The sequence below is a fragment of the Erinaceus europaeus genome, chromosome 7 (genome assembly GCF_950295315.1).
Source record: "Erinaceus europaeus chromosome 7, mEriEur2.1, whole genome shotgun sequence".
In the NCBI taxonomy this organism is placed as follows: Eukaryota; Metazoa; Chordata; class Mammalia; order Eulipotyphla; family Erinaceidae; genus Erinaceus; species Erinaceus europaeus.
In genome coordinates this window covers 12,364,693-12,381,246 of record NC_080168.1, presented here as the reverse complement: position 1 = coordinate 12,381,246, position 16,554 = coordinate 12,364,693, and the positions used below count along the sequence as shown (strand labels likewise).

At 48.8% G+C, this 16,554-nt stretch overlaps 1 protein-coding gene across 1 annotated transcript in view; it reads right to left on the bottom strand.

Moving 5' to 3' along the window:
* Positions 1–16,554, bottom strand: part of ARMC9 (armadillo repeat containing 9) — a 129,824-nt gene that overhangs the window by 46,464 nt on the left and 66,806 nt on the right. Inside the window, exons 18-19 of the mRNA XM_007519445.3 lie at positions 13,837–13,927; positions 11,390–11,445 (exon numbers count right to left, since the gene is read on the bottom strand). Of these exons, the coding sequence (XP_007519507.2) occupies positions 11,390–11,445; positions 13,837–13,927 (147 nt within the window). The remainder of the gene's footprint in view (positions 1–11,389; positions 11,446–13,836; positions 13,928–16,554) is intronic.

The window sequence follows — 16,554 nt, the reverse complement described above, 5'->3', positions numbered from 1 at the left end:
CATTTTTCTCTGTCCTATCCAACGACGACATCAATAACAACAGCATAATAACTACAACAGTAAAGTAACAAGGGCAACAAAAGAGAATAAATAAATATTTAAAAAAAGAATAAGTAGGGAGTCAGGCGGTAGCGCAGCAGGTTAAGTGCATGTGGTGCAAAGCACAAGGACTGGCCTAAGGATCCCTGTTTGAGCCCCAGCTCCCCACCTGCAGGGGGGGGGTCACTTTACAGGTGGTGAAGCAGGTCTGCAGGTATCTGTCTTTCTCTCCCCCCCTCTGTCTTCCCCCTCCTCTCTTCATTTCTCTCTGTCCTATCCAATGGCGATGGCATCGATAACAACAACAATAAAACAAGGGCAACAAAAGAGAATAAATAAATAAATACTTTAAAAAAAGAACAGCAGGTGGCGAACACAGAACCCACACCCCACAGCAGACCCCAGCAGGCTCCCCGTGAAGTGCTCAGGGATAAGCCAGCTTCACAGCCAGCTATCTACAGCAGGCTGCTTCCACTCTGCTGCCGGGCTCCCCTCTTTATTTCTAGCGACCTTGCTCTGCTGCCTCTCAAGGTGGAGCCGGCATCCACCTCACTGCTCTCGGCTGCACACACCGCGACATCCATCAGCGTCATCAGCTGCGTCTGCAGATGCCCCTCACAGCTGAACTCCGTGCGCTGCTCCTCCTGCCCCCAGTAGCACAGTGCTGCTATGCTTTATACAGACACAGGGTCACTACCTCATTCTTCTTCATCATCACCATCATTCAGACAGACAGACAGACAGAGTGAAAGACCACAGCACTGAAGCTTCCTCTAACATGGTAGGGGTCCTGCACATGGCAAAGCAGTGCACTACCCAAGTGAGCTATTTTGTTGGTTTTTCTAGTACTGCGGTGAGAGAGAGACAGAGAGAGCAAGATACTCAGTTCTCCACCATCCATGGAGTTCTAACTTGCTTTATCTTTGTTGCTCTTGTTCTGTGCTGGGGATCAAACCCCTGACCCTGTGGCCTCTCTATTGCTTGCTGGGCCTCCTCCTTAGCCCTAGTCTATATATACATGTTTAAAGATCTATTTATTTATTTACCTCTTTGAGAGAACCACAGCACCGCTCTGGCAAATACACTGCTGGGGATCAAACTTAGAGAGTCCAATACTTTATCCACTGTGCCACCTCTTGGGCTGCCCTAGTCAATATTTAATTTGATATTCATTTTATTTTTCTGTTGTCACTGGGGTTTACTTTTCTCCCATATAGATAGAGACAGAGACACCAGACAGTGCCTTTCTAGTGTGGTGGGGGCTGGGCTCAAACCTGGCTCACAAAATTGCTGCACTGTCCAGGTGTGCTGTCTCACAGGTACCCAGTCAATCTTTTCCTTTCCTTTCTTTCCTTCCTTTGTTCTTTATGTCCTCCTCCCTCCCTCCCTCCTTCTCTTTCGGATAGAACCAAAGAAGATAGAAAGATGTAGAGAGAGAGAAAGAAGAGGGAGACTATAGCACTGAAGTTTCCTTCAATGTGGTGGAAGCAAGGCTTGAACCTGGATCACAGACAAGGCAAAGCAACACATGATCCGAGTGAGCTATTTCTCTGGCCCCAGGCACTTTTCTGTAACTCTGGCAACCCACGGGGTACACATTGGTTCCTACAGCCAAGCTGGGAGACACAGGCCAGGTCACTGGCAGGACTAGGAGGCCTGGACTTGGGAAGCTGGGAGGGAAGGCGGGTCAGGCGCCTTTTCTCTCCTGTTACACTGCTACATGGGAGACACTGGGAGGCGGTTCCTCTTTGAATGCCAAGTGCCAGGGGCCTGCCTGAGTGAGCAGAAACACGTTTATTTACTACACAAAATCCCATAAAATCAAAGAACGCACTGGAGCACAGGGGTGGGGGTGAACGGGGCAAAGGCAGAAGCTGACATGCCTCACTCTCCACCAGAAATCCCAGATAACAGGAAGGCTCTGGTATCTACCTGTAAGGGGAAAAGGGAGATAAGAGAAAAACGTGTGCTTATCGTGGAGCTCTGGTCGACCTCTGCGTCATTGCTATGGACACGGATGCTGGTCAAACAGGCCGTCCAGGAGGTGTCTGGGAGTACTCACCTTGTTGTGAGCCCACCCTGTCTGTTTCCATGGAAACCAGCGTGGAGCCAGGCAGTGGCAGTGAGTCAGCCCAGCAGGCTGTACACCCAGGCCCCAGAGAGACAGAGATGGATCTGAGAGAAAACCAGCAAGGGGAAAAAAAAGCGACAGCTGTTAACTGGCAACTCGGGTGGTGAGATCATGGAAGGGCTGCAGGGCAGGCAGATGACAGATGGACAGGAGGAGGGTGTGGAGCCCTGGGACCTTTAGGGGAGACTCATGGAGGGTCTCTGGCTGAAGGTCATGCATGAGGGAGGCCGAAGCAAAGGGAGGACGAGAGTCGCCTCTCTTCTCCCTTCTTCCTTCCAGTTGTAAGCGGAAATGCCTGGTGGAAGACCTGTGTCAGGCGGGCTGAACACAGAGGAAAGTGGCAATGGTGGGACAGAGGATTCCTGAACTTGGGAAGCTGGGAGGGAAGGCAGGTCAGGCGCCTTTTCTCTCCTGTTACACTGCCACATGGGAAGACACTGGGAGGCGGTTCCTCTTTGAATGCCAAGTGCCAGGGGCCTGCCTGAGTGAGCAGAAACACGTTTATTTACTACACAAAATCCCATAAAATCAAAGAACGCACTGGGGCACAGGGGTGGGGGTGAATGGGGCAAAGGCAGAAGCTGACATGCCTCACTCTCCACCAGAAATCCCAGATAACAGGAAGGCTCTGGTATCTATCTGTAAGGGGGAAAGGGAGATAAGAGAAAAAGGGGAGCAGGGCAGGGAAGGTCCCAGGAGCACCTTCACAGCACAGAGTCCATGTCAGGGAGAAGTGCGAGACGATGCTGGAGAGTTCCAGGGGGCTGGGCTACGGTAGCTTCAGTTTCTCTATTCTGATGCTTTGGCTGAGGGCAGGGGCTCAGGGGCTCGGGGGCCTTGACCTCCAGGCCAGCCAGTTCCTGGGATGCTGAACAAATCAACCAGAGGTTGCACTCCAAGTCATTGTCCATCTGTACCTCTCCCCACCTCCCCCACCTCCCACCAGGTACCAGGCTGCCAGCCCTAGAGCCCAGGTTACTCAGACTAGCTGGCTCCTTCCAGTGGAAACAGGCCCTCGGCTGCATGTTCCTTCTCTCTGTGCCTCTGACTATCCTGGTGCTTCCCTGCTGTGCCCCAACTCTTTTACTTATCTGCTGATCTACTTTCTTTTTTTAATATTTATTTTCCCTTTTGTTGACCTTGTTTTTTATTGTTGTTGTAGTTATTATTGTTATTGATGTTGTCATTGTTGGATAGGACAGAAAGAAATAGAGAGAGGAGGGGAAGACAGAGAGGGGGAGAGAAAGACAGACACCTGCAGACCTGCTTCACCGCCTGTGAAGTGACTCCCCTGCAGGTGGGGAGCCGGGGGTTTGAACCGGGATCCTTAGGCCGGTTCTTGCGCTTTGCGCCACCTGCGCTTACCCTGCTGCACTACCGCCCGACTCCCTTGTGCTAAATTCTACATTGGAAATTAATGATACATGTTTTTAGAGGCACGGGAACAGAGACAGGCAGCTCTGGGTGGTCTGGCTTTAGGCAAAGGCAGCTGTTGGTGAAAACAGTGAGTGTCACAGCATCCAAACCAGCACTGCTCCTCTCATTCTCTCAGCTCCTTGAAAATACCAGCCCTGCATCCAGAACAAGAGCAGAGCAGACAATGGAGGGAGCTGGACAGACTGCAAGCTTGCTCACAGAACCACTGCTCGAGACCTGGCACTGCCCCATGTGCCTGGACGCTCGCTCCTGAGGACTCCCCTCCATCAGAGTCCACAGCCTTCTCTTAGGCTGAAAACACACACTCTCTCTCTCTCCCTCCCTCTTTTTCCTCTCTCTTCCTTCCTTCCTCTCTCCCTCTCTCCTCTTTCTTCCTTCATTTCCTGCCTTCCTTTCTTCCTTCCCTTCCTCCCCCTTTCCTTCCTACTTTTTACTAGAGCACTACTCAGCTCTAGCTTACAGTGGTTCTGGGGATTGAACCTGGAACTTTAGAGCCTCAGGCGAGAAAGCTTTTGCATACCCACTTTGCCATCTCCGCAGCCCTGAAAACACACTCTAAAACTTGTTTGTTTATGTAGAGCCCAGAGCACCGCCCCTTCACACACAGCACCAGGCTCTGAGACCAGGACTCACACAAGCAGAACACACACTATACTGCTGAGCCACCCCCCACCCAAGTTCGAAAAACATTTTGAAAAAACCAGCTGGTCAGAGAAGAAATCCCAAGGAAGGTCAAGAGACATTCTGGAACAGACAAGATTGAAAATACAGTTTTCAAAGTGTATGGGACATAGAGGCCTGGGAGGTAGCACAGCGGGTAAAGTATTGGACTTGCCAGCATGAGGTCCTGAGTTTGATCCCTGGCACTGAGTGTACCAGAATGATGTTTTTGTTTCCACGCTCTCTCTCTTTTGCCTCCAGGGTACTGGAACACTGGGCTTGGTGCCAGCACTATGAATCCACTGCTCCTGGATATTTCCCCCACATTTTATTGGATAGGATAGAGAGAAATTGAGAGAGGAGGGGGGATAGAGGAGAAAGAGAGACACCTGCACACCTGCTTCATAACTCAAGAAGGGCTCCCCCTACAGATGGGGATTGAGGGCTTGAACCTGGATCCTTGAGCTTTGTACTATGTGCGCTTAACTGGGGGCACCACTGCCCAGCCCCCCTTGAGTTTCTTTTCTTTTTATTATCATTATTATTTATTGGATAGAGACAGTCAGAAATTGAGAGGGGAGGGAGAGATAGACACCTGTAGACATTATTCGCAAAGCTTTCCCCTGCAGGTGGGGACCAGGGGCTTGAATCTGGGTCCTTGTGCATTGAAACACGTGCACCCAACTAGGTGCACCACCACCCAGCCCCTACTCCCCTGGTTTTCTCTAGCATTAATAAATAACATTGATTTTTAAAAAGTGCATGGGATGTAGCAAAAACAATAAAAGGGAAACGTATAGTTCTACTCATATGTAATGTGTGTATATACACGCAGGGAGTATGTGTATGCATTTAATGGTTATGTATTTTTTTGAATTTTTTTAATATTTATTTTCCCTTTTGTTGCCCTTGTTTTTCATTGTTGTTGTAGCTATTGTTGTTATTTATATCGTCGTTGTTAGGACAGAGAGAAATGGAGAGAGGAGGGGAAGACGAGAGAGGGGGAGAAAAATATAGACACCTGCAGACTTGCTTTACCGCCTGTGAAGCGACTCCCCTGCAGGTGGGGAGCCAGGGACTTGAACCAGGATCCTTACGCCGGTCCTTGCACTTTGCACCACCTGCGCCACCTGCGCTTACCCTGCTGCACTACCACCCGACTCCCTCATCTGCTATATTCTTAACTTTGAGTTCCTGATTTTAAACAATTTGTTCTATTTTATATCTTTAAAAAATTTTTTTTAATTTCTTTATTGGGGAATTAATGTTTTACATTCAACAGTAAATACAATAGTTTGTACATGCACAACATTCCCCAGTTTCCCATATAACAATACAACCCCCACTAGGCCCTCTGTCATCCTTCATGGACCTGTATTCTCCCCACCCACCCACCCACCCAAGTCTTTTATTTTGATGCAATACACCAATTCCAGTTCAGGTTCTATTTGTGTTTTTTTTTTTTCTTTCTGACCTTGTTTTTCAGCTTCTGCCTGAGAGTGAGATCATCCCATATTCATCCTTCTGTTTCTGACTTATTTCACTTAACATGAATTTTTCAAGGTTCATCCAAGATTGGCTGAAAACGGTGAAGTCACCATTTTTTTTACAGCTGAGTAGTATTCCATTGTGTATCTAGACCACAACTTGCTCAGTCACTCATCTGTTGTTGGATACCTAGATTGCTTCCAGGTTTTGGCTATTACAAATTGTGCTGCCAAGAACATATGTGTACACAGATCTTTTTAGATGGGTGTGTTGGATTCCTTAGGATATATGCCAAGGAGAGGAATTGCAGGATCATAGGGTAGGTCCATTTCTAGCCTTCGGAGAGTTCTCCAGACTGTTCTTCACAGAGGTTGGACCAATTGACATTCCCACCAGCAGTGTAGGAGGGTTCCTTTGACTCCACACCCTCTCCAGCATTTGCTGCTGTTACCTTTTCTGATGTATGACATTCTCACAGGAGTAAAGTGGTATCTCATTGTTGTCTTTATTTGCATTTCTCTGACAATCAGAGACTTGGAGCATTTTTTCACGTGTTTCTTGGCCTTTTGGATTTCTTCTGTGGTGAATATTCTGTCCATGTCCTCTCCCCATTTTTGGATGGGGTTATTTGTTGTCTTGTTGTTGAGTTTGGCAAGCTCTTTATATATGTTGGTTATTAACCTCTTGTCTGATGTATGGCATGTAAAGATCTTCTCCCATTCTGTGAGGGGTCTCTTGGTTTGTGGTTTCTTTTGCTGTGAAGTGGTTTCTTTTTGCTGTGAAGTGGTTTTTTTTTGCTGTTAGTGGTTTCTTTTGCTGTGAAGAAGCTTTTTAATTTGATGTAGTCCCATAGGTTTATACTTGCCTTAATCTTCTTTGTAATTGGATTTGTTTCATTGACGATGTCTTAAAAATTTATGCGGAAAAGAGTTCTGCCAATATTTTCCTCTAAGTATCTGATAGTTTGTGGTCTAACATCCAAGTCCTTGATCCACTTGGAATTTACTTTTGTACTTGGTGAAATACAGTGGTTCAGTTTCATTCTTCTGCATGTTTCAACCCACTGTTTCCAACACCATTTGTTGAAGAGACTCTGCTTTCCCCATTGAATAGTCTGGGCCCCTTTGTCAAAGATTAGATGTCCATAGGTGTGGGGGTATATTTTACATCTTAATGCCTTTCAGCTAACAAGATGCAGTTACTACCATGACACCAACCTGACTTCCGTGGGCAGTCAACATCACCAATATATCCTGGGACCCCGCCTCCCTAGATCCCTATCCCAGTTGGTAAAGATATGAAAAGCCTGGGAGTATGGATCGACCTGCCAATGCCAATGTCCAGTACAGAAGCAATTACAGAAGCCAGAACTTCCACCTTCTGCACCCCATAATGATCCTGGGTCCATGCTCCCAGAGGGATAAAGAATAGGAAAGCTTCTTTTAAAAAAATTTATTTATTTATTTTCCCTTTTGCTGCCCTTATTGTTTTATTGTTGTTGTAGTTACTATTGTTGTTGTTATTGATGTTGCTGTTGGATAGGACAGAGAGAAATGGAGGAGGGGAATTCACAGAGGGGGAGAGAAAGATAGACACCTGCAGACCTGTTTCACCACCTGTGAAGTTACTCCCCTGCAGGTGGGGAGCCGGGGGCTCGAACCGGGATCCTTATGCAGGTTCTTGTGCCTCGCGCCACGTGCGCTTAACCCGCTGCACTACTGCCCAACTCCCAACAAGAAAGCTTCTAATGGAGAGGATGGGATACAGAACTCTGGTGGTGGGAATTGTATGGAATTATATCCCTTATATCCTACAATTTTGTCAATCATACTAAATCAATAAAAAGATTACATATATATATGCAGTTTGGAAAAATGTGTGGCTGGTGACAGAGGTCACCTTGAAAGGGGGCCTGCTTTGCTGTGTGTTGGTCCAGGTGTGAGCCCTGGACACACATGGGTTGCACAGCACTGGGCAAAGCTTCAGAGCTGAACTATCTCTCCCTTTCTCTGTCTCTGTATGTCTACATATGAAAAAGGCAGCCCCAATCAGTGAAAGTGTTCATACCTGAGGTCTTGTACACGCGCGCGCGCGCGCGCGCACACACACACACACACACACACACACACAGGCAAAGCATGACTCCCCCCAAGTCCTCTAATGCCATCCTTCTCCTGCCATGAACACCTAAACTCTCCCTCTTAGTTGCATCCTTCCTACTAGCATTTTAGCCCAAAATGAAACAAAAGAAAATAAAGCACCTATTAGCTGCCAGCCAGCTTTCTTCTCGTGCTCCAGCTCCTGGGGACAGCACTATGGCCAGCACTGATGTCACTTCCCATCTGTTCCACCGTGAAGCCTGGGCCACCAGCTCCATGTCACTCTCACTTTTCACCCACATGACAGGTCCGATAGTGACTTCCCCTCTGCCTCGCCCTTCCTCAACCTGAGCCCCCCACTGGCTGGCCCCAGTGTCCACACAGAGGATGGAAGTTTCCACTGTGCTGTGGGTCCACACAGGGGCCTATGCTTGTACATTTGCCTTTTCTGAAACAGAACCAGAATGTTTGCACATCTTTACAACTTCCTGTTTCCATTTGATGAGATCACAGACAGCCAGAAAAAAAAACACCTTCAAAGCTTGACTTCACGCTTCCATTCTAGCATGTAACTTTATGCAAATGCAGATGAAGTAAATATGCACCAAGTACCAGCCCTTGCAACTTCATAAATCAGAAAGAGATGCTGTCTTTGGCAGGGGGTAGGGGTGGGGTCTGAGTGCTGGACCCATGGAACAGTTGCAAGCAGACAGACTAGCCCAGAGTCAGGGGCAGGGGCAGAGCTTACCCTGGCCTCCAGTTCCACTCAGCAAAGCCATTTTCTCTTGGAGGCAAGAGGCAGTTAATGGAAAACAGCTGCTTCACTAGCTGTGGTTTGTCTCTAAACACTAACTCAATTAATTAATCAATGATCAATCTTATGCAGCATAGGAGAATGAACTGAGAGTTCTGTGCATCTGTTTCTTCTTTCTTCCTTTCTCTCTCTCTCTTTCTTTCTTTCTTTCTTTCTTTCTTTCTTTCTTTCTTTCTTTTTCTTTTACTAGAGTACTGCTCAGCCCTGGCTTATAGTGGTGCTGGGGACTGAACCTGGAGCCTTGGAGCCTCTAGCATGAAAGTCTTTTTGCAGAACCACTATGCTGTCTCCCCAGTCCTCCATGCATCTGTGATGCAAGATGTGTGTGTGTGTGTAGGGTGCAGCCCTGAGCATGTGGGCTCTGACACTCTGGAAGGCAGTGTCAAAACTATTTTAGATGGTGAGATGTGTGGCCTGGGAATGGAGCAGTGGATAAGGTATTGGACTCTTTTTTTTTGGTATTGAATTCTTTAAGCATGAGGTCCTATGTTCGATCCCCAGCATCACATGTGCCAAAGTGATGCTCTGGTTCTTTCCCTCTCTCTCATTAATAAGTAATGAGCTGGCAGAATGCCTGGCTGGTGTGACTGGGGACTGCTTAGGTTAGAGGTGACCTGCACATGACTGGTGGCCCAAGGTGCCTCCTGTGGGGGACAGAGACAGAACAGACAAGTGAGAGGAATGCCCCCCCACACACACAGAAGGAGGGGCACTGGAAGACTGTTCCATTTTACACTGACAGTTGCTTCCAAAGTTGTGTTCCTGGAAGCCTGGAAGCTGGATTCCTATCAGTGGTCCAAGCAGTGGAAATAAGTTTTCCCTCAAAATACAAAAGCAAAGGGGGTGAAATGGCAGCAAAGACATGGAACCAAATGTGCAAAGCACATGGAAGGCCCAGAGGGAGAACACAGCCTAGGAAGCTTATCTGGAGAGAGACATTCAGATATAACAGCAAAAGGTTATTGGAATTAAAGAATTAAGGTACTGATTCAAAATACAATGGTAAGTAGAAGGTCTGGGTCCCAACGTGGGGTTGCCTGCCAATCACGAGAAGGTTGGGCCAGGTAGCCTGTTTTTGAGGAGACCAGAAAGAAAAAGAAAGAATGGAATGAAGAGGAGAGGTGGAAGGAAGATGGAAAGCCACAAAGGACTGATTTCCGAAGCTCATGTGGGTTGGCTCTCAGCCAGGAAGGTAAACGACCGGTTCTCCCTCGCTGGCTCAAGGGCCCAGCGATACAGACGAGACACTGGGGAGAATTGAAACACTCTCATTTAATGGCAGATGGACATGGGTTTAAATAGGAATTCAGACAAAGAACATATTTCAAACATGTCAGAAATTACAGGTTCTTAAAGGTCAGCTTGCCTCTATGGTAGGGGGCTGGTATGACAAGAATTGATACATAAAGATACATAAAGGTCAAGACAATTATTCTCCATGATGCAAGCAACTTAATTATCCAAAGGTATTTGAGAGAAACATAGGGGTTAAACCAGCAGGGTGAGATAGAGAGAAGATAAACAGAACATGGTAGTTATCAAAGCCATAAAGAAATGAAGTTTGGAGTTTCACTGACTGATGTTAGAGAGGTGTTTGATGGAGTATGCTTTCTCTAGTGATCAAAAGTGAGGTGACTGTGTGAACTCTGGGTGACTATGTGAACTCTGAGTGAACCTTAAGGCAGGCAGCCATGTGGCCTGCAGTTAGTGGGGAGAGGCAGTGAGGTTTCTGTGGGTTTGAGAGTCTGAAAGGGAAGAACTAAGTCTGAGAGACTCTTTTCCCTTTTGCTTATCTCAGTTGAGAGAGACTAACAAGGGGGTGTCTTTCCCAGATCTCCATCCAAGGATGGGGGGAGTTTTCCCTAAGCTCTATCAAGCTTACACATAGCCCCACAACTGATTAGTCCATTTTCAAATGTTTAGGGGCAAAAAAAATCAGAAAAAAAAATAAAAACACCTGGAAAGCACATAAAAGGAAGATTCCAGAGGCCATGAACAAGTTTGTGTCTATCTTGTGCTGTGATAGCTGTTCTTAGGCCACAAGGAGAAGAGCAGGCGTGTGAGGTGGCCAGCCACCTCCCAGTCCCCCAAAGCCCCAAACACCAAAGTGCTGATGGCTGTGCTGATGGCTGTGACAATCCCAACCCACCAAGGTGCAGCAGACGGTCCCCATACATGGCTACCCTTGGTCCTACACACTGAACCCTCCTCGTGGTGGGATCAAATGGCTACTACCCCCCAATACTGGGCTAGTCTTTTGGTGTGCCCTGAAGGAAATGCAGCTCCAGGGAGACTGAGCTCTCCTTCTTCCTCCCCACCTCTTTCTTCTTTTCTGGGACCACGAGCATGTGTGATCTTGCTACTCCTGGGCTGCTTTTCAGAGACAGACAGAGAAAGGAGCTTTCCACACTGCTATGATATCTCCCATATGGTTCTGGGCCCTGAACCTTCCTCACAGCTGCTGAGCTGTCTCTCCAGTCCACTCTCCCACCTTCCCTTGCAGGGCTCGGCTGCCACCCCAGCAGGAAGTCCAGGCCAGGGCCCTGAGTCGTTCTGGGCCATGGAAGCCAGACCAGCCTGGTTATGGAACACACCACACAACACCACCAGACCTAGTGCTCACCCCCAACAGACTGCGTGACACGACCTAGCAGGAGGCAAGACCTCCACCCTTCGGGGGACGGGAAGACCCACCCACGGTCAGGTGAGTCACTGACTCACCTCATCATCTTCATCTTCTTCGTCATCAGATTCCAGAACGCTGTCCAGGGGCTCCTCTGCAGAGAAAAGTTCCCTGAGTGCCTGGGACACAGTGGAGGCCTAGGGCCATGGGGACCATCTAGTCCTGAACATGGGGCCAGGTAACTACAGCTGGGCCCTGACCCTGGCCCAAGCTCACACCGAGCAACTGAGAACAAATATGCTTCTAGCCCAGCTTGCCTGTGGCAGTGTGAGAAAAACAGCCTTGGTGACTGGGGTGGGGTGGGGGAAGAGTATCATGGGTCTCACCCTCATAGAGGGTTCTCTCTCTTTAAACATACAAAACTTTATCTCTTAAAGAGAGACCAGAGCACCACCCTGAATATGACAGAGTTCTGTGCTCGGTCTGTGAAGTACTGGCCTAGCTTCAAGAATCTGTTGCCTGCTCTCCCCCTTCCCCGTCAGCAGGGAGGGTCAGGGGCCTGTTGATGGCCTCACCTGGCAAGTGATAGTGTATTCCCAAACCCATGACCTCCCCAGCCAGGCTGGGCTAGTGGCCATGGTAGCTGGGGCTCCACAGGGGCTGGCAGTTAGTAGCCACACCTGAAAAGTACTGATGAGGAAGGGGTCTGTGAGTAGCACAAAGGGGTCAGAGAAGGAAGGAGTGTCAGGCCCGGCAGCTGACAGCACAGGGCTTTCAAAACTCAGCGCAGGCTGGCCAGAATGGCAAGGGTGTCAGCCACGGCCTCCCCCTTCTGAATCCCCAGCTCCTTGCCAAGCTGTTTCCTTCCCCCAAATACACTTGGAGATTTAAAATTTTTTTATTTTATTTTATTTTATTTTATTTTTGCCTTCAGGGTTATTGCTGGGGCTCAGTGCCTGCACTATGAATTCACTGCTCCTGGTGACCATTTTTTCCCTTTTGTTGACCTTGTTGTTTATTGTTATTGTTGTTACTATTATTGTTATTTCTGCCGTTGTTGGATAGAACAGAGAGAAATCGAGAGAAGAGAGGAAGACAGAGAGGGGGAGAGAAAGATGAAGCAACCCCTCCTGCAGGTAGGGAGCTGGGGGATCCTTACACCCGTTCTTGCGCTTTGCGCTGTGCACTTAACCCGCTGCACTGCCGCCCGACCCTCACACTTGGAGATTTTTCAATCTTTATTATTATTCTTTATAACAATGATAGACAGAATGGAAGAGAGAGAGACCAACCAGAGCACTGCTCAGCTGTAGCATATATGGTGGTATCAGGGATCGAAGCTGGGGGTCTCTGGGGTCTCTGACATGCAAATCCTTTGCTCAGATGTTGAGCTATCTTCCCAGCCCCATAACATTTTTAAAAAACTATTTATTTATTGGATAGAGATAGAAATAAAGAGGGAGGCAGAGAGGGGGACAGAGACACCTATAGCACTGCTTCGTCATTCACGAAGCATCCCCCTGCAGCTGTAAACTGGGAGACTAGACCCAAGCCCTTGTGCACTATAACATGTGCATTCAACTGGGTGCACCATCACCTGTCCCAGGGCCCTCGACATTTTATCTAGAATGTTCCGGTACTGCTTGCCACATGTCCCAGGGCCCTCGACATTTTATCTAGAATGTTCCGGTACTGCTTGCCACATGTCTGCCAGTGTCTTGGTGCTCCTGCCTCACTTAGTCCCTTTCTCACCTGCTGCTCTAGATCTCGACTCTTGGGTGTTCACTCTCCCTTCTCTCCCTTCTCTACTTCCCCTCTTGTCACCAGCTTCTGAGAGAAGTGAGAGTAAAGAAAGCCCAAGAAGACAAAAAGGTGTGTGCTCCACAGGTGAGCCATCTCTCAGCCCTGGAGATCTGTGCACATGAACTCTGGGTGATGGAAGTGGCGGGGGCACAGGGCCAAGCACAGAGAGACACAAGTGGCAGGGCTGGCCCAGGCTGCTGGCAGTGCCAGAGGCCCCTGCATATATACAAGCTAGGATCCCAGTATCAGAAGTCCAGAGAGAAAAAACATCTCCACTCATGTTAAAACAAAACAAAACGAAATGGGGTCACATTCTTTCCCCATGTTGCCAGTTGGCAATATGCATTTTTCTAGCGCTAACGACAGTGGGAGGATGAGGACATCTGCCCTGGTGATGAGACACTGCCAGAGAGACGGGACTCTGTACTCACTGTGTGACTCAGGGAGGCCCCTCTTAGGAGGTGGAGAAAGAATTGGGGGGGGGAGCAGTGAGAAAGGGCCTCAAAATATAACTTATGTCAGAGCCAGTTTCTGTGACGGCTTTTTAATTCTTCGCTGACTCTTAAGTCTCAGCTGCAGACCTGGGACAATCCAGTCAGGACAATCTGACTAGACCTCTGCTGGCGCGTTCTGCTGGGGCCAAGCGCGTGAACCCCACAGCAACATGACGAGCCCTAGAAACCTCTTTTCTGGCGTGCATGGAAGATCAAAGGACAGAGCAGGGATTCCCGCCCCCTCAAACCTGAGTTAAGCTGTTTGATGATGAATTCGATCTGGCGGATCATCTCAGCACTGCCTTCCTTGATGAAGCAGCGAAGAATGTCTTCCATCCCCTGGAATAACAGGTAACACTTAGTCTCTGTGCGTGTGTTCGTGTACGCATGCGTGCACGTGCACGCATGCGTGCACGTGCGTAGGCAACAACCTTTTTTTTAAATGTTTTTTTATATTTATTTACTTCCCTTTTTGTTGCCCCTTTTTATTGTTGTTGCAGTTATTGTTGTTGTTGTTATAGATGTCATCATTGTTGGATAGGACAGAGAGAAATGGAGAGAGGAGGGGAAGACAGAGAGGAACAGAGAAAGACACCTGCAGACTTGCTTCACTTCTTGTGAAGCAACTCCCCTGCAGGTGGGGAGCTGGGGGCTTGAACCAGGAGCCTTAGGCTGGTCCTTGCACTTCGAGCCATGTGCGCTTAACCCGCTGCGCTACCGCCTGACTCCCAGGTAACAACCTTTTAATGGGGATAGTTCCATCTCATAAAAATGCTTTTGCACCCAACCTGTTCAACGCAACCAGTACCACCTCGACATGTTTCACTTCAGACTGTGTCCAGAGACATCAGGTGTGGAATGTCAACCCTCCGGCTTCATTACTCTGCCACCAGGTTCCAGATGCTACCATGATGCCAACTGGACTTGCCTGGGCAGACGACCCCATCAATGTGTCCTGGAGCCCTGCTCCCCCAGAGCCCTGCCCCACTAGGGAAAGAGAGAGACAGGGTGGAGTATGGATTGACCTGCCAACACCCATGTCCAGCAGAGAACCAATTACAGAGGCCAGACCTTCCACCTTCTGCACCCCATAATGACCTTGGGTCCATATGCCCAGAGGATTAAAAAATAGGAAAGCTATCAGGGGAGGGGGGCAGATGGGATAGGGAGTTCTGGTGGTGGGAACTGTGTGGAATTAGACCCCTCTTACCCTGTGGTCTTGTCAATATCTCCATTTTATAAATAAAAAAAAATTAAAATGCTGTTGCAGCCTAGAGGGTAGAACATTATAGGAAAAGTATGACCTGAAGACAGGAGGTCCTGAGTTCAATCCCTAGTACTGCCAGAGTGATGCTCTGGTTCTCTCATGTTAGTGAAAAGTCCCACTAGGATTGGAGAGAGAGCACACCTGTTTCCACAAGTGACTTTTTTCATTTGACTAATCATCACACGTACATGAAACTGGTTTGGAAATGGACAATGTGAAGAATTGGGGGGGGGGGCACACATCTCTTTCGCAGGTGGGTATCAGAGGCATCCAGCCTTGCCCATGGAGTGTGTGGGCTTCTGTTGTGGGGTTCCTGAGTCCCACTCACCCTACCCCAACCCCCTCCCATGCTGATTCTTTACAGCTGGCAGTGCCTGGCACCTTGGAATGGACTCCACAGGCAGCCACTCCTCCAGCCCTGTGTATGTGCATAGGTAGGGGGTAGTGGTGGCATCAGGCTGTCTGCTGAGCTCTAGCCCTGGTCTGTGGCTTCAGGACACCCAGGGAGCCCTTTCTCCTCAGTGGGGTTTCTGGATCACCACAGCCACATCTGGTGGTCACAGAAGGAGTCCTTTGTCGTCACACACACACACTTCATACAATTGCAAAACCAGAGCTCTTACTATGTCCTGGTCTGCTTTCAAGCTTCACCAGACAATAAAAGCTTTCTGCACCACCTCCTATGCATTTCCCAATCAACTTCATCAATGGCTAGTAATACTTGCAGCCAAAGAGCCGTGATGTCACTAGTGGTTCCCTGCTGCCACACATGTCTGCCCTGCTTTTTCATTCATATAAAACACTGAAAGCTTGGGAGGTGGCCCAGCAGGTGAAGCTCGTGTTTCCCTGCGTGAGGCCCTGGGTTGGAGCCCTGGCACCACACGGGAGCAGCGCAGACAGCACCAAGGAGCTCAGTGGAAGGTGGAACAGTACTGTGGAGTCTCTCCCTGCTCCTAAAAGATGCAGAATAAAAATCAGACCAGAGAGGCAGCTCAGTGGTTTCATGTGTCTGTGAGGTGCTGGGCTCATTCCTTACCACTGCATTAAAAAAAGTAAATGTTGAGGGGGCTGGGCAGTGGTGCACCCTGTTGAGTGCACATTACTGTGCACAAGGACCCAGGTCCAAGCCCCCAGTTTCCACCTGCAGGGGAGAAGCTTCATGAGTGGTGAAGCAATGTTGCTGGTGTCTTTCTCTCTTTTTATTTTCCTTTTCCCTCTCTATTTCTATCTGACTCTACCTGAAATATATAAATATATATACATATGTACATGTTAAGAGGAAAAGTCACACCAGCAGCAGGAGGGGGTGGATGGATGTGAGCTAAGAAGGCTCCTGTGCCCAGAGAGGCTACCTGAGTGCCTTCAGCCTTCCTTCCAGAAGGGCTGTGCTGACGGCAGGTGCAAGGCCTCAACCCTGCTGCTACTTCTGACTGGCAGAGCAGCAGCAAAGGGGGCAACAAGGTGCTCTCCTCCTCCCTCGCGGCCTAAGTGCCAGCCAGCTCGGGTTCCAGAAGAGCTCCACTGGGCTACACCTCCCCCAGGAGCAGCCTTTGTCTGCGTGCACCTTTGTCTGTGGGGGCCAAGTGTTCCCACCTGCAGTTCGGACGCTGTCTACCAAACCAGGCCAGGAAATAGAAAAGGGAGGCAGCAGCAGCTCTGACAAGAACCGGGGCTGTGGGGAGCCACAGTCATCGGGATC